The 17967-nt window shown below is 43.7% G+C and overlaps 1 protein-coding gene across 1 annotated transcript in view; it reads left to right on the forward strand.

Moving 5' to 3' along the window:
- The window catches only part of LOC109864453 (zinc finger protein 236-like), a 91330-nt gene that overhangs the window by 51534 nt on the left and 21829 nt on the right, over nucleotides 1-17967 (forward strand). Inside the window, exons 17-25 of the mRNA XM_031792021.1 lie at nucleotides 796-905; nucleotides 2767-2918; nucleotides 4712-4888; nucleotides 6881-7169; nucleotides 10143-10246; nucleotides 11638-12039; nucleotides 14146-14291; nucleotides 14540-14762; nucleotides 16636-16824. Of these exons, the coding sequence (XP_031647881.1) occupies nucleotides 796-905; nucleotides 2767-2918; nucleotides 4712-4888; nucleotides 6881-7169; nucleotides 10143-10246; nucleotides 11638-12039; nucleotides 14146-14291; nucleotides 14540-14762; nucleotides 16636-16824 (1792 nt within the window). The remainder of the gene's footprint in view (nucleotides 1-795; nucleotides 906-2766; nucleotides 2919-4711; nucleotides 4889-6880; nucleotides 7170-10142; nucleotides 10247-11637; nucleotides 12040-14145; nucleotides 14292-14539; nucleotides 14763-16635; nucleotides 16825-17967) is intronic.

Consider the following 17967-nt stretch of genomic DNA (forward strand, 5'->3'; position numbering starts at 1 on the left):
GGCATCCGGATTGATAATAATAAGGTACTTGAGGTAGATATATACATGAAGGCAGGGTAAAGTGACTAGGCATCCGGATAGATAATAATAAGGTACTTGAGGTAGATATATACATGAAGGCAGGGTAAAGTGACTAGGCATCCGGATAGATAATAATAAGGTACTTGAGGTAGATATATACATGAAGGCAGGGTAAAGTGACTAGGCATCCGGATAGATAATAATAAGGTACTTGAGGTAGATATATACATGAAGGCAGGGTAAAGTGACTAGGCATCCGGATAGATAATAATAAGGTACTTGAGGTAGATATATACATGAAGACAGGGTAAAGTGACTAGGCATCCGGATAGATAATAATAAGCGTAAAATAAAGAGCAGAGTAGCAGCAGCAAAATATGTGTCTGAAAGTCTTTGTAATGTGTGTGCGTGTGTGGTGTTTGAGTGAGGGATTTGCGTGGGAGTGACAGTGTAGTGTGTGATTGTATGTATATGGTGTTATTATACAAAGTCTAGTGAGTGCGTAGGGTTAGTGCAGATAGTTTGGGTACCATTTAATGAACTATTTAGCAGTCTGGCTATTTAGCAGACATATGGCTTGGGGATAGAAGCTGTCTCAGAGCCTGTTTTGCCACCATAATTTAGCAGGTGTTCTATCAAGCTGAAAACGGCTGAATTAATTGTATCCTTAAGTAGTCCATTCAAATAGACTGTATAGCATATTGTCAAGAATATTTTGCATTCAGTGATTAATCACAATGCAGTTAATTAATGGTTGCTTATATTTCTGTTTAGACGAGTGGCCTGCTCCAGGAGACTAGCCAAGGAGACCTCCAGCTGTCCGACCAGACGCAAGACTACCAAGACCCAGAAGACAGCGAGGACAACAGCAAGAGGGCTTACAGGTGTGTGTCTGTATGTGTGTGTGTACACGTGTGTGTGTGTGTCTGCATGCGTATGTGTGCGGTGTGGCTCGGTTGGTAGCGCATGGTGATGGCAATAGTTGTGGGTTCGATTCCCACGGGGACCAGTACTAAAATAAAAGGTATGAAAAACATATGCCCTCACTGCGGTGAGTCGTTTTGGATAAGAGCCTCTGATAAATGACTAAAATGTAAATGTGTGTGAGCAAGCGAGACCGAGCCCTATAACTTTCGGCAAGTAATAGATACATTTACTTTCTGTCATTGTTTGAGGTTCCCGGCTCGTCTGCAGATAACACTGTTTAGCACCTTTATCAACGGTTGTGCTCTAGGGCTGTAAACAGCATTAGCAGTCGACACCGAGGAATGCAAAGCTACGATAACACTATCAGAATTGCACCTCTGTTGCTGTCATTGTCCCCTGATACCGTGACCATTTTGAGAGCGACACATAAATCATATTCGGGTCTTTTTTAGAATCAAGCTGTTTTTTAATCTACCACCGCACAACACTCCCGCTCATATAGTCAAGTCTTTGTCTCCTTCTTTCTAAAGCCGTTCGTTAAGTTCCTCGAAGCCCCACTACCGCTAGCTTTCAATTTGTTTATTTAGAACCTGCGCAACGAAATAACTGTGTCCCAAATGGCACCCTATTCCCTATCTAGTGCACTACTTTTGACCAGGGCCCATATGTTGCCATTTGGGAAGCAGACAACGATTTTAACTCTGCTAGCTTCCTGTCTGTAAAGGTGACTGTGGCAGCTTGTTGCTACAAGCTTTTTTGTTTTGTGACGAACTTGTGCGTCAGATGCCTGTGGAGGTGACGGCGGCAGCCTGTGTTGCTACAAGCTCTTAGTTTTCCAGTTAACGTGTGCGTCAGATGTAGGCGGAGGACACCAGCCACTGATGTTGTTGCGTTGTGGAAGCAGAGAGTGGGACGGCAAGGGGACTGAGTAATGCGTCATGCTTTGATTCAGCTTTGCCTCTGTTGTTCCCCATGGCACTCAGAAAGGATGCAACACAAAAAAATAATAAATCCCTACCACGTCAGCACACCATGCATTATTAGTGCCGGTCTAGGCTGAAACGACTAGCGGTATAGACAAAACAAGAGAAAGGACGACCTAGATAGATATGGGAAGGGAATGTGTATTTGAGATTGTGAACTACTGAACCTTCTCCTTCAGATACGACACGGCTGTAAATCGAGACTGGTTTTAGCAGTGAGAAAAGAGTGTAGTGTCTGGAATGGTGTGACTTCAGTTTGGGTGTAAATGCTCTGTATGGAGTCCTGTATATGTATCAAAATTAGACTCCACATTCTGTTTAGATAAGTATACACATACATTCACATATCTATGGGGAGATGATCTCTCTGTCTCATTCTAAAGGCCAACGCAGACATAGTGGTGGAGCTTCAACACATAACTCACAATTAACTCACACCTTCCAAACAGAGAGCGCAAACAGATGCCATTGGGCTGAGTTAGTGACCTTTCCAAAGAAAAGTTTGGTTTTCAATTATTCCACTCTTCACAAAAAGTCTGATGTACATTCATAAACCTCAACTTGCTTTGTGAATCGGTGGTGGAACTTTGAAATGATTCCTGTTGTCGGTATTGTTTACTGATGGTTTGTGACTTTTGATAGGAGCTTTATTGATACACATCTCATTGACAGAAACAGACCGTCTCTGTTACATCATGGTACGCGATGGAAAATGTTTTGCAACAGACCAAATTTAGTGTTTTCTTTTGGTGGTCAGTTAGTCCCTCCGTGTTTAGCCTGTTTTCTTCAGTTTGAGTCCTAATGAACCTGTGTGTTTTGATTCCCCCCCACCCAGGTGCACCATGTGTAATAAACCTTTTAAGAAGTCCAGCCATCTGAAGCAACACGTGCGCTCCCACACCGGGGAGAAACCCTACTGCTGCAACATTTGTGGCCGATGCTTTGTCTCAGCAGGGGTCCTCAAGTCCCACCTCAACACACACACAGGTAAGAACAGTGTACCTCAACACTGCATGCATAGTTAAAATAGCACGCTATTGATCTCACCAACCCAGACTCACGCCTCTCGTGGGACAAGCAAAGTGCTTCATTTGACGAATTCTGTTCGTTCACGTGCGGCCGTCAAATATCGATTTCATAATTGTTTCTCTCTCGTGGCTGTGCAGGTGGGTTGTTGAGAGAAATGACATAATACTATAGCCACAAATGCTTTGGGATACCCAGTGGTGTAAAAATACTTTAAAATACTACTTAATTCATTTTTTGGGGGATCTGTATTCTTTTGTTGTTGTATTTTACCCCTGATCTTGTCTCATCACTGCAACTCCCCATCAGGCTCGGGAAGCGAAGGTTGAGTCATGCGTCCTCTGAAACATGACCCGCCAAACCGCTCTTTGGATCATACCCCACCCCCCTCCTTTTAAAATGTTCACCTAAAATGACATACCCAAATCTAACTGCCTGTAGCTCAGGACCTGAAGCAAGGATATGCATATTATTGATATCATTTGAAAGGAAACACTTTGACGTTTATGGAAATGTGAAATTAATGTAGGAGAATATAACACATTAGATCTGGTGAAAGATAATACAAAGAAAAAAACATGTTCTTTTGTATAAAAAATAAATAAAAAGAAATGGTTCCATCTTTGAAATGCAAGAGAAAGGCCATTATCTGATTTAGGACTCTAGGTGAAATTTAGAGTTTGGCCACTAGATGGCTGCAGTGTGTGTGCAAAACTGTAGACTGATCCAATAAACCATTGCATTTCTGTTCAAAATGTTGTATCAAGTCTGCTCAAATATGTCTAATTGGTCAAGTACATAACTGTGCACTCTCCTCAAACAATAGCATGGTATGTTTTTACTGTAATAGCTACTGTAAATTGGATAGTTCAGTTTGATTAACAAGAATTTAAGCTTTCTGCCCATGTCCTGGAAAATGTTCTTGTTACTTACAACGTCATGCTAATCACATTAGCGTAAGTTAGCTCAACCGTCCCGTTGGTTGGACACCGATCCTTAAGAGGCTTTAGTAACTTACTGCCCGCTTAACCCGGAAGATAGCCGCACCAATGTGTCGGAGGAAACACCGTTCAACTGACGACCAGGATCAGCCTGCAGGTGCCTGGCCCGCCACAAGGAGTCGCTAATTCGTGATGAGCCAGGTAAAGCTCCCCCGGCCAAACCTTCCCCTAACCCGGACGCTGAGATGCAGTGCCTTAGACCGCTGCACCACTCGGGAGGTGGGGCATCTGTACTTTACTTTACTATTTCAATTTTTGACTACTTTTACTCAAATACATTCCTAAAGAAAATAATGTACTTTTTACTCCATACATTTTCCCTGACACCCAAAAGTACTCATCTCATTTTGAATGCTTAGCAAGACAGGAAAATGGTCCAGTTCACACACCTATCAAGATATCATCCCTGGTCATCCCTACTGCCTTTAATCTGGCAGACTCACAAACACAAATGCTTTGTTTGTAAATTAGCCCCTTAAATAAATGTTTTTTTAAAATGAAATCCCGCCGTCTTGTTTGCTGATTAATATAAGCAAATTGAAATGATTTACGTTTGAAACTTAAGTATATTTAAAACCAAATACTTTTATACTTTTACTCAAGTAGTATTTTACTATGAAGGTATCTTTACTTTTACTCAAGTTTAACAATTGGGTACTTTTTCCACCTCTGTGGAAACCAAAACCTTTATTGGTCAACACTGATGAAACATATGGTTGTTTATATTTTCATCTCCTTTGCTCCCGCTCCTAGGAGTGAAGGCCTATAAGTGTAACATGTGTGACACTTCCTTCACCACCAACGGCAGTCTGAACCGCCACATGGTCGTCCACCTGAAGCCCTACAAGTGTCACATGTGTGAGGACAGCTTCCGCAACAGCGTGCTGTATAGGAAGCACTTGAAGAAGGACCACGCCGAAGTGGACAGAGGTACAGACATAGGCTGCGTCCCAATAATATCTCCTTTCTCCTAAAGTGTGCGTTCGCTCACTACTTTCCATAAATCTAAAAGCATTGGATTGGTGGCGGTATGGGCTAGTAGGAGTTTATATGATATTTCTTATACCAGTCATGTCCTTCCAAATCAGTGAAGGGAAGTGAACAAGTGCACACTTGGGGAGGAAGGAGAGGTATTTGGGACACTGCCATAGAGATATACACTAGACAAGCATTTCGTGACACCCGCAATAACATCTGCTAAATATGTGTATGTGACCATTACATTTGTATTTAGAGTGGCTAGTGTCATAGATCTGTTTAGCTCTAGATTTGCTGATAATGGCAGCCATATTGGTTAGTGTTCTATTTAATTATATGGGTACAGAGATGCAGTATATACAGAAGTATGTGGACACCCCTTCAAGTTAGTGGATTCTTTGCTGACAGGTGTGTAAAATCGAGCACAAAGTCATGCAATCTCCATAGACAAACATTAGCAGTAGAATGGCCTTACTGAAGAGTTCAGTGACTTTCAATGTGGCACTGTCATAGGATGCCACCTTTCCAACAAGCGAGTTTGTAATATGTCTGCCCTGCTAGAGCTGCCCTGGTGAACTGGAAGTTCTGTTATTGTGAAGTGGATACGTCTAAGAGCAACAATGGCTCAGCCGCGAAGTGGTAGGCCACACAAGCTCACCGAACGGAACCGCTGAGTGCTGAAGTCTGTAGGGCTTAAAAATCGTCTGTCCTCGGTTGTAACACTCACTACCGCGTTCCAAACTGCCTCTGGAAGCAACATCAGGACAAGCACTATTCGTCGGGAGCTTCATGAAATGGGTTTCCATGGCTGAGCAGCCGCACAAGCCTAAGATTGTCATGTGCAATGCCAAGCGTCGGCTGGAGTGCTGTAAAGCTCGCCGCCATTGGGCTCTTCTGGAGCAGTGGAAATGCATTCTCTGGAGTGATGAATCACGCTTCACCATCTGGCAGTCTGACTGACAAATCTGGGTTTGGCAGATGCCAGGAGAATGCTACCTTCCCCAATGCATAGTGCCAACTGTAATGTTTTGTGGAGGAGGAATAATGGTCTGGGGCTGTCTTTCATGGTTCAGGCTAGGCCCCTTAGTTCCAGTGAAAGGAACTCTTAACGCTACAGCATACAATGACAGTCTAGATGATTCTGTACTTCCAACTTCGTGGCAACAATTTCTGGAAGGCCCTTTCCTGTTACAGTATGACAATGACCCTGTGCACAAAGCGAGGTCCATACAGAAATGGAGATCCGTATGGAAGAACTTGACTGGCCTGCACAGAGCCCTGACCTCAACTCCATCGAACACCTCACTAATGCTAGTGGCTGAATGGAAGCAAGTCCCTGCATCTAGTAGAAAGCCTTCCCAGAAGAGTGGAGGCTGTTATATCAGCAAAGGGGACCAACTCCATATTAATGCCCATGATTTTGGAATGAGATGTTCAACAAGCAGGTGTCCACATACCTTTGGTCATGTAGTGTATACTCTGTAGAGATGTGCTCTTTTTAAAGATGTAGTCTTGCACATTTTGTCAAAAAAGTGAGGATAAAATGAGTATCAGCTTTCGTGAGGTTTTATGCGGATTTTGACACCAAGGCAATATACACCATTTTTATTTTGGCCCTCCAGACCTCTGCAAAGAAAGAATTTGGGAAAGAAAATGAGGCAATCAGCCATGGTTACATAACAGTTAAATCAGACCTTGGTCACATACACTTTCCAAATATTTGAAATACTTGATTTAGCTGGTCTGCTTCCATATAGAGTGAGCACCTTTAGTAATATTCTATTTTATTCTATTCTGCCAGACAAGCTTATATTGACAAGCAGCAATTATTTAGAAATGCATCTGAAATGGGACCAGGTCTGAGTTCGAGTCATGGTCCTGATGTTGAGTGACACTTAAGGAGTACGTGTATCCTTTTCTCCTATAATGCATCTCCCCTCGCAGGGCTGGAGGATGAGGACGGCGAGGAGGAAGAGGAGGGTGAGCAGACCGTGATGAAGAGGAACCGGGCCAACATCATAACCTTCACGGAGGAGCAGGCGGAGGAGCTGGCCAAGAATGACCCTGGTGACGAGGCGTCGGTGTCGGAGAAGGTGCTGGCCCAGTCGGCGGCGGAGCGCGACCGCATCAGCGAGATCAAGGACAAGGCGGTGGAGCTGGAGACGGAGCCCAAGTTCGCCAACTGCTGTAACTTCTGCCCCAAAAGCTTCAAAAAGCCCAGCGACCTCGTCAGGTGAGCTGAGTGTCGGAGAACTGTCTCCCTCTGTCCTGTACTCTGTTATATGCTCTTTCTCACTCTCTCTCTTCAGCTACTTTCTGTCTCTCTTTCTCTTTCCTATTCAGGGCCTGAAACAAACGTTTTTTGTTCACCAGCCACTCTGGCAGGTAACGTTAGATTTAAAAATTTACCAGCCACTCAGATTTTTTACTTGCCAAAATGTTTTTTTCTCCATAATTACACCAAAACCCCCCCTCCAAAATCTAATATCCAATGCTATTTCATTTTTTTGTGACCTGAGTTTTTTAATCAAATACCACAGATGAGACAAAAAATTCAGCTGCCCCTTTAAAGGAAAGAGTCGCTCATTTGGAGCGACGTTCTATCCCTGTTTCATTTCATGTTTTCATGTGTATCTGAGCTGTTGCTGTTCAAGCAGGCATACATTCGGGTGGTATGAGGCATCTCACTACACTGGAAGTTAATAGGAATATTTTCAGATCACAAAAACATCTACATTATCATACATATCAGTTTTCAATACTGGCCGATGTCATAATGCGAGAGGTTGTCTTCAAATGAGCCACTGATCATATTTTTGCAATATTCCTACCTGGAGAAATGTGTAATTTAAGGGTGCATTGCACATGTCAAACTCTGCAGGTTGAACATGGTGAGATTGTAGAGTCCTAAATTGATAGTGCCGTTTGTTTAGGCGATTTTACAGCTAACTAGCTACTTCACATGCTGATGATAACTTTGGTTTTATTGTGTGTAGCTACGTTTGCTAGCTAGCTAGCCAGCCCTTAGAGAGAGCATTGCATTGTGGGTTTTGTAGTTGACTTGCACTGCAACAGATTTCCACATTTACACATCAATTTTCACATGTTGGTACCAACCGTATTATAAAGATCAAATAAAACATTTGTTCACAAATATTGTTCTCAAACAATATTGTTATTTAACACTGCACTTTTTATGCCTGTGCACAGCACTTCTTCAGCACAGGCAGTGTTGTTGCACGTGATGGGATATTATAGGATTTGTAATTCTTTGTGTGATTATCTACCAGCTATGAAACAAAACGACAGAAACACTTTGAAAACGGCTACTCAGCATTTATTTTGCTATATGTGATCATACTTGGCTTTTAACTCTTATTTTTATTGGCGAATGCGAGTGAAATGCTTGCACTGGGGAGCCCTGACCACACGCCAACGTGGCTGCTGAAATAGACGTGGCAGGTGTTCGTTTAGGCCCTGGTTCTATTCCCCCTCATGCTCTGATTCTGAGCGACTCAGACTCTCTCTGTGTCTCTGAATATCTTGCTCTTGGGGTTGAAGTTTCTCCCACCTCTCTGAGCTCTTTGACAGGGGGCTCTTCTCTGTAGTCTTGTTCAGGTGCAGGCCAGCCTGTGTGCCCACCTCTTCTTCCATCTCCACCTCTCTCTCTCTCTCTTTCTCATTATTCTGTCATGATTGTCTTTCCCAGCGGTTGAAGTTACCTTGTCGTTCCAGCCGCCCCCTCTTCCTGGACCTCTCAAAGAGCAATGCCCAGCTCATTGTCTCCCCACCCACACCCATCCCATATCCCAGAAGAGCCCTCCACCACAGAGAGCCCAATTACAGGGCCCTGAACAGGCTCCAAACTGCAGCCCTGACCCAACCTCTCTCCCAGAATAAGAGCCCTCCTGCCAGTCACTACTACAGTTTCCACTGCAGACCTCTGCTCTGAGAGGGGCTCCACAATAGACCCTATCTGAAGTTATTAACACAGCCCACAGCACTCACAGGCTGGCTTGACAGGGTTAGTGTTTAGTTGGGTGCTTATCACCCTGCCAATACACACACACACACACACATGTTTACTGGGGTGTTAATTTGTGAGATCACTGCCAAACAAGAGCTGTTAAACAGCCGATTAGATTTTTTTAATCTCCTATGTATATATGATTGTCATCATCAGGCGCTGGAGAAATGAGTTGTTTCCCCTCTTCATTTTCCTCTTGTTTGACACTAGGTGTTCCACCGGTGTGTGACAGGCAACATTTTTCTTAAAACGTCAATCTGCAGTAGCAAGAACACAGCGGCCCCTGTTTGGGTAAACAGCTGAGTGATGTAACCACTTTCAAATTCATAGAAATAGGTATGGAAGAAATTAACTCTGGTTTTATTGAGCCATAAAATTTTGGTTGCAATTAATGGTGAGTAATATTAGATTGGGGTATTAAGATATTAAGTAATGATCATTATTGCATCGTCGAACATCCCCCTTGCGACCAGCCGTGACACAAGGCCATATTGAAGTATTTACGGGATAGGCTTAGCTTTTTAATTTCAGAAGTTCTTCAAAAGTAGCCTCATTGGATTATGGATTCACTAAGCCTGCCAAAAACAAAGGGAAATGACAGCAACACCACAAGAATGGCTGCAACAAAGATGTATTCACTTCATTTCATGGTGCTCTTTTATCAAAAACAATAAAGCTGACCTGTTTTTGGCAAAGACAAGTTACCCTGACAAGCTACCCATTCTCATAGAAAACTTTCTCCCTTGTCAGCAAAAATGTAATAATATAAAAATAAACGTACACCCCCCCCCCCCCCCCCCTAACAAAGTTACCTAGTACACATTACAAAGGCCAAAGTTATGAGAATGAGTAAACTAACAATTTTTCTGAGTCAGTGGCCTTGTGCCTGAAAACCTTGCCGATTTCAAGTTCAGAAAGCGAAGACGTCCACGTGTTGTTATTTAATTTCATGGGAGCCTTGGTAAGCACAAAGCATGCAAAATGACAATAGGAAAACATCAGAATGGCCACAGGTGATGCATTGTGTGTTGCACTGTCTTTTTTTTATGAAACTCTTAACGCGTCCCCTTGACACTCTCTCCATTCTAACAGGAAGGTTCATGAGTAACTTGCTCGCTCTCTCTCTCTTTCTCTCCCTCCTCTCGCTCACTCTCTCTCTCTCTCTCTCTCTCTCTCTAGACATATACGGATCCACACAGGAGAGCGTCCTTACAAGTGTGACAAGTGTGGGAAGAACTTCACCGTGAAGTCCACCCTGGACTGCCACATAAAGACCCACACAGGTCAGTGTGTAGTGCACAGTGTGTACTTCCACCTCATCTGATCAGTAGTAGGGAACAGGAGTTTAAAATGCCGCTGATCTGTCCCTGTTAATTCGTTTTAATGACGTTAGGGTTGTTACTACATTAGCCACAATATGTTTTCAATATGGTCCAACCATATTCTGTGGGTGTAGAGTGCACTTTAATTCCGCGATTTAAAAGTTATATTACGTAAATCAATCAGTAAATGCAGTGAAAGAAGGTCTGTACTCAAAACAAGAGAGTTTATACGCTTCTAGGATGCGTAATCCTAATGTATTATAAACAATATTTAAATCGGCCTCATTTGCATGTCTTATCATCTAACGGTGTGTCACGTTCTGACCATGGTTATTTTATTCTTTGTTTTAGAATGGTCAGGGCGTGAGTTGGGGTGGGCAGTCTGTTTGTTTTTCTATGTTGGTTTTTGTGTTCGGCCTAGTATGGTTCTCAATCAGAGGCAGGTGTCGTTAGTTGTCTCTGATTGAGAATCATACTTAGGTAGCCTGGGTTTCACTTTTGGTTTGTGGGTGTTTGTTTTCCGTGTGTGTGTTTGTTGCCACACGGCACTGTTTCGGTTTCGTTCATGTTCACGTTTATTGTTTTGTATTTTCATAGTGTTCAGTTTATATCTTAAAATAAAACGTTATGGACACTTACCACGCTGCGCATTGGTCCTCCGATCCTTCTCGCTACTCCTCCTCCTCAGAAGAGGAGGAATGCCGTTACACGGTGCCGTGGGGAGTAATTGTGCCCGATGATTTATGGGACGGAGCTGTAGGTTTGATCGCCCGGCGCGAGATGGCAGCGGAAACGTTTTGTCAGTCGAGGGATATTAGGAGATGATATCTCCTCACACCTTGTTCTCTTTTGGTAATTACTGTGGTTTGACCCTGGAGCAGACACACTCATTCTCCCTGAATTTAATGAGAAGGCCCAGACATTAGCTAAGTAGGCCTCATACTACCAAGTTACTGTTGAAGAGCTGTGGGTTAGTGGCCTCTTTAGCGACGTCTGAATGAACTTTTGGAACGGCAGTAATCAGAAAAGTGACTTGTTTTATTGGTACTCTAGGGGGGCGAAATCGAGGAAAAGGCGTCTTGTCAGAATGGAGGTGCGATACAGTCGCCAATGGAACAATCACATTCAAACACTCAGTTTCAAGTTGTTTGAGAATCATTTTTTCTTTGTATTGATTCACGTCAATCTAGGGTCACAATAAAACCTTGGCGGCCATCACCCGATCCCAGACCTCAGCCGCATTATTGCAAAACCTACCACTATGTCAAATAATGAGAATCAGTGGTACACTGTAGGGCTACATACTATGATATCATGATAACAATGCTATCATTCTGTTCTCTCCCCTGCAGGTCAGAAGCTGTTCAGCTGTCACATGTGCAACACGTCCTTTTCCACCAAAGGGAGTCTGAAAGTCCACATGCGTCTCCACACGGGCTCCAAGCCCTTCAAATGCCCCTTCTGCGAGCTCCGCTTCCGCACCTCAGGCCACCGCAAGACCCACATCCAGTGTCACTACCGGCCCAGCTCAGAGAGTCGGAAGGCCAAGCGAGCGGCATCGTCCAGAAGTAACCAGAAGCAGCAGCAGCACGCGGGTAACCCAGAGACCCTGCACCCTGTGGGTCTGCTCCAGGCTACCACCACAGACCATAACATCTACCTCCCAGCCAACCAGGTCCTCGCAGGCCAGTTTGATCAGAACCTGCTGCAGCAAGGCCTGGTGGGCCAGGCTATTCTGCCTACCTCCATGTCAGGTAAGGACTCACTCACATCAGGGTTGGGGCTCAATTCCAATTCAATTAATATATTGAGTTGCACATAAAATGTACACATGCAATTCAATTCCTGACTTGAGTTTAGGTGGAATTCACCCCAACCCTGGCACACCCTCACATTCCCACAACCGTCCATTGCCACAAGCACATCATTGTTTCATTCTTATTGCCAATACTTATTACCCTATGCAAGCCTAGCTCACCCCTTCCACTATTGACATGAAGCATGCACCCAAGTGCTGCTCAGGACAGCAACCATATTTCACCTGAACAGTCAACCCTAGCCGAGTCTACATTTAAACCATAGTTTGAGACGGAGAGGAGAGGTTTGAATCCTGAGTCTTAAGTACAGTCTGTTCTCAGTAGCCACCCAGGAAGAGCTGATGAATGGTGTTTACAGCTACTGGGCTAGTGTCATCACTAGGCCTGAGGAGATGCGTACTAAGGGGTGCTTCATCACTGTACACAACAACCTGTCTATTCTGCACTAGGTGTGTTTGGCTGTAGATGCATAAATGCATAGATACACTGGGAGACGGAGGATGAGAGCTGGATATTGCATCCCTTGTGGGACATTACATCATACTGTCTTCATTTCAACCCGTTTCTGGTTGTAACAGAGTCATTTCAACTGTTTTGCCTGCTCTGTCTCATTTCCAGGCAGAATTGTCACTGTTGTCATATTCGGGGATTTCAGCGAATTGAGAGTGAGGTCAAATAGTTTAGTCCAGTAAAATATCAAAAGTATTCATATTCATTTTTAAAAATCAGAATACTTGGTAGTAAAGAAGGACATGCTTGTCTTTCATAGCCTGATGACTCTCACTAAATTCTTCCACTGCTCTGTCATTCACTACATACTTTAGTCTGAGACTGAAATTGTTTGAGGTGAAGAGGGGCACGAGGTGTGTTGTACGAAACAAAGTCATCAGAGATTGGGTCGTCTCTAACCAATCAGAGTCCAAACTGCCCCTTTACCCACTTGTGTTCTGTCTCTGGCCCAACCCATCGGTTTCTGGACCAATAAGTCGGCACCAAATGTGTTTGAATTCGGTGAGGGGTCGAGGAGGCACTCCGGTCATTGTGGAGAAGTAACTAACGTCCGTGGGCATTTGGCTGGAGCAAGGAGTCTGGGTCGCCAGGCATCGTCTTTCACGGCTGGTTCAAAAGCAAGACCGATGTTCTGCAAATATTGAAAAGCATTTTTCCTGTAGTTTGCCTCGTGTGAGCCTCCATGTCAAAGACAAGTTTCCATCTTATGTAGACTTTCGGAAAATAAGTATTTGTTCCATCCAATTCATTAAGACATTCTAGGCTACAACTATAGTATGATGTATCTGTTAATTAGTTCTACAGACTGGGATGGAATAAGGAATCTGAAACAACATTTGTGGAGTCTGAAACGCATCAACACTTAAAGAGTTGAAATCTTTTGACTGAACTCTGGCTCACTTCACCTCTAATCTGTCGTTTGTTCAAACTGGCGGTGAGGAGGAAGCCATCCAAAAAAAGCATCCGTGAAATGAATTTCCCTCAGTGCTGTTTGAAAATCTACGTAGTAGCGCTTCGAAATGGCTTCCACGCACCGTGCTCATTGCTGGCACACAGCCCCGCTTGTAGCCCCCTAGTTCCCTCGAAGATCCCCCCCATTGGATGATAACTCACTCCGAGCCACTCTCCTCTCATCTGTCCGAGCAGACAGAAGGCACATCGAGCAAACACAGAAAAATCAGACGCGAATCTGCATTAAATTAAGTTATTGAAGTTATTTTTCAAAGTCCCACACCTTAAATGTTGTTTTATGGTGGGTTTAGAGGCTAGACACTTGAACTGGGCACATAATGCATTTATAAGTGACATTTTTCCAGAATAGATGGGTGTTTGTGATTCATTTAAGTGATAGAAAATGGCTGTAAATATCACAGAATGGGAGTCTTCTTTTTATAACAGCCCGTTTTGTGTTGTGTACAAACTTGATGACATTTTGTGCCTTACTGATGTGAAACTTCAAATAAAAATCCAGTTATCCAAGCTTGGGACAATATGTCTTCTGATCTAATCGTGTGGTTTGTGATTGTATTGTAGCGGGTGGTGACCTGACAGTGTCTCTGTCGGAGGGTCTGGCTACTCTGGAGGGCATCCACCTCCAGCTTACCTCTGCCAACCTAGTGTGTCCCAACGTCCAGATCTCTGGCATCGACACTAGCAACATCAACAACATCACACTGCAGGTAATGAGGGGTGTGTGTCCCCGCCAGTGTCACCTACTTCTCGCCCTCTCTCTTTACTCTCTCTCCTTTGCTCCACCTCTCCTCCCTTGGTTCCCTTGTTTTCATCATCTGTCCTACTCTCCACTGCTCCCCTATCGCTCTCCCTCTCTCTTTTCACCTCCCTCTCTCCACCTCCCTCTCGCCTCCCTCTCTCCTTTCACCTCCCTCTCTCCTGTGTTGACTCATTGGGATTCTCCCATCCCCTCCAGATTGACCCAGCCATCCTCCAGCAGGGAGGTCTCCTCTCCCACGCCCTGACAGGAGACGGAGGCCTGACCAGCCACCCCGGTTCCCACCTCATGGCCACGGGAGACCCCTCGGCGCCCGGCTCCAATGTGGTCCTGCACCCGCTCACCAGCCTGTCCCTGCAGCCCTCCGTCATCGGCCCCGGCCACGTCACCATGGGCAGCCTTGGCGAGCACGACAACACAGGTGCATGGTGGTCCCGTCTTCTCCCCGGAACGTTGCATTTCTGTTCCTATACTAACATGATCACTCAGGAGAATTGAAGGGATAGTTCACTCGGAAGGTTCACTTGTATTATGTTTATTAGTCAACTGTTACTACGATCCCAAAACATTGTGCATGTCAGCAGTCACGTTTTGAAGATGGAGCATTTTCTGTACAAAGCAAACACTTTTCTCCTCAACTTACCTGTTCCTTCAACAGTTGCATATATTTTCTTTGACAAAACGGGTGCATGGTACCTTTCATATGCGTTCCAATACTACCATTGACCACGTTTACATGCGCACAGTATTCCTGATAGTAGTTCATATCCCGCTTAAGGTCTTATCCGCTCATATCCCGCTATTCATAAATTTACAGAATATTCCTCATTAAAGGTCATATGGGTTAAATGGAATAGTGACTGAAATATGGAGGCTGACTTTGGCCTATAACCTTTCACATAATATAACTTTAACTCCTGCAGAATGATGCATTTCTGGCAGTGAAATTTCACAACAAATGTTAATTTTGTCCCGGGAACAAGAGTGGAGAAATATGATTTCATTCTTTCGGCATCTCTTGAGAAAATGTGACTGCGCGTGTAATGTGTTGTCTTTGACACTGTTATGCAAGCAGACAGTATTTCAACCACATAAAATATGCAACCAAGACGAACAGAAGTCTTTCCAGAAAGTGTTTGGTAATTTTCTCAGCTTTTAATTTCCTCAAAACCGCTCAAACTGACTGTTTTTTGGAGTTAATGCGTTTTCTCCCCGGTCCCTAAACGAACCAGACAACTTTACTGGTGTTTACTTGATTACTAATGCATTCATTCTATCGATGTAAGACATTCTGATGAGCCCTATTTTATTTAGTCTTCTAGGGCAACAAGTTATGAGAGAAGTGAAGCTGCGTGTATCAAACTTTAGATGACAAATGGACTACCAAATGTTGGAAATTATAATATGGCCTACCAAATGTCAGATTTGGTTTATTTATTATTACAGTAAATTAATTATAGTAGGCAACATTATTATGGAATTGTTCATGTGGATTTAACTGCACAGGTAGCCCACTTTTTGAAGTGATTTTTGTTTGACAATCAGGTGAAAACATCATCGCACAACACCCATGATAAGCAAAACTCAGCCTGCGCAGACCACAAAAACAACAGTAAACCGTATAAGATTTTTACATGCCACATTACCCCGTCTTCGATCAGCATATCCCAGGCTTATCCGGGTTTCTCATAACCGGGATACAAGCTTTTTCGGGTTATTGTAAACGGGATTTGATGTTTTATATGCATCAACTCAAAAACAGAATTCTTGAGTATTGTGAATAATAACATTATCACTCAGAATAATTCATAAAATTCTGGATTTTCCTCGAACACACCGAATCCTTTTGTTCCTTGCAGCCAAACTCAAAATGGGTAGATGTTTCACTGAAGTATTTTTTTAAACTAATTTATGCAGCTGACCGTGTCTCTTCTCTTCTACTCCTATCCTTTCCTCTCTTTTGGGCCCCACAGCTTTCTGTTGTTTATGTGAGTGTCTGTGATGTGTGGCCCCACCGAGAGGAAACTGTCACAATGAGTTTGTTCCACAGCCATGCTTTCACACCAGCTGGACCTACTTTGACGGCATAGGGTGTCAGCTTAAGGCATGGGAGGGATGGGGGGGTGGCAGGGATAGAGGAGAGGAGAGAATAGATAGAGGGGGGAGGGATATGGAGAGGAGGGATGAAAAGGGGAGAGGATAGGAGAGACAAAAAGAGAGGAAGGAATGGAGTGAGGAGAGTCAATTAGTTCATGATGACTTCTGTAACTCCCTGTTTTCTCTCTCCCCTTTAGGCTCTCATCAGGACCTGAGTCATGTGATGAGTGGTCCAGGCCTGGTGTCCAGTGGGGCTCAGGAGATCACTCTGACCATCAACAACTCCAGCCTCACCCAGGCTCTAGCTCAGGCCCAGGCCAACGCTGCTGCTGGGGGCAACACTGCTGCAGGCAACCACCCCCAGGAGATCACACTCACCATATCAGGTAGACACACACAAATGATCTGTCCCTGTTCTCCATACTTCTCCCAAAGTGTACTCTTGCACGCTCCCCGTAATGGATGTATCAATGAAGGAAACTCTCCTACTAATGCTTTCAATCAATCCAATATGCTTTAAAATATGCACTATGCAGACATTTCTCTGCCATTTCCTGGTTGCTTTAAAATTTGAATAGTTCACCTAATTTCAGTTTATGTGACAAAACGAGCAAGTATATATAGTGTAGCAAATCATAGTATCATCTAAACCGCTGTGAAAAATATTTTCAGCTGTTTGAAGCTTGTGTGCAAAACCAAAAGTAAATGACTCAAAAACGAACCTTAAGAAAGGGAAGCATAGAAAAGGCACACATAGAACACTTCTACCTCTTCTTAGGACTTGCTTTCAATGAGATTGACAGATCTACAACACACATTTCTATGTGAATTTGGTCAGGTCATCCAAAAAGTTACGTATTGTAGCTTAAAATCTGACACAAGTGCACACTTTGGGAAAACACACACACAGCTACAGACAAACACTCACCACAGACACTCACTCGCTCATGCCCACACACACACGTAGCAGCTAAACAAGCTGGCTCACAGGAGCAAAATCAATCTATTTTTCTCTTCACCTTAATTCAACAAACCAAGTTCATTAAAAGGTCCGAAAATCAAGAACTGTGTCTTCTACAGTTGCCCTTGAGAGTAACACATATTTTCATGAGACTATAATTGGTATACTGTCCAGATGCATCGACAGCGCTTCAAGGATACTTCATCGTGAGATACTCAAAATATGTATGAATAGTTCACAAAGAATTCTCTTCGCCTATTTTTATAAATATGTCGTTGCGGCACTCACATGCCACAAAAATGTCAATTGACATACTGGACACTCTCTCTCTCTCTCTCTCTCTCTCTCTCTCTCTCTCTCTCACACACACACATACACACACGGAGCCTTCAATGCCCAAAACGTAATCCATCCACTCTGCCCGGAATTCAATTTCAGTCGTAAAATTTCATTTAAAGTGCATCATCACGGAGGGGCAATTTCACGGTAGCCGAGTGATGCTGAGACTTTACTTCTTTTTTTTAATGCCAAACAAAAGAACAATGCTTTCAAAGTTAAACATACAACT

This window comes from Oncorhynchus kisutch, linkage group LG2 (assembly GCF_002021735.2).
Source record: "Oncorhynchus kisutch isolate 150728-3 linkage group LG2, Okis_V2, whole genome shotgun sequence".
Classification (NCBI taxonomy): domain Eukaryota; kingdom Metazoa; phylum Chordata; class Actinopteri; order Salmoniformes; family Salmonidae; genus Oncorhynchus; species Oncorhynchus kisutch.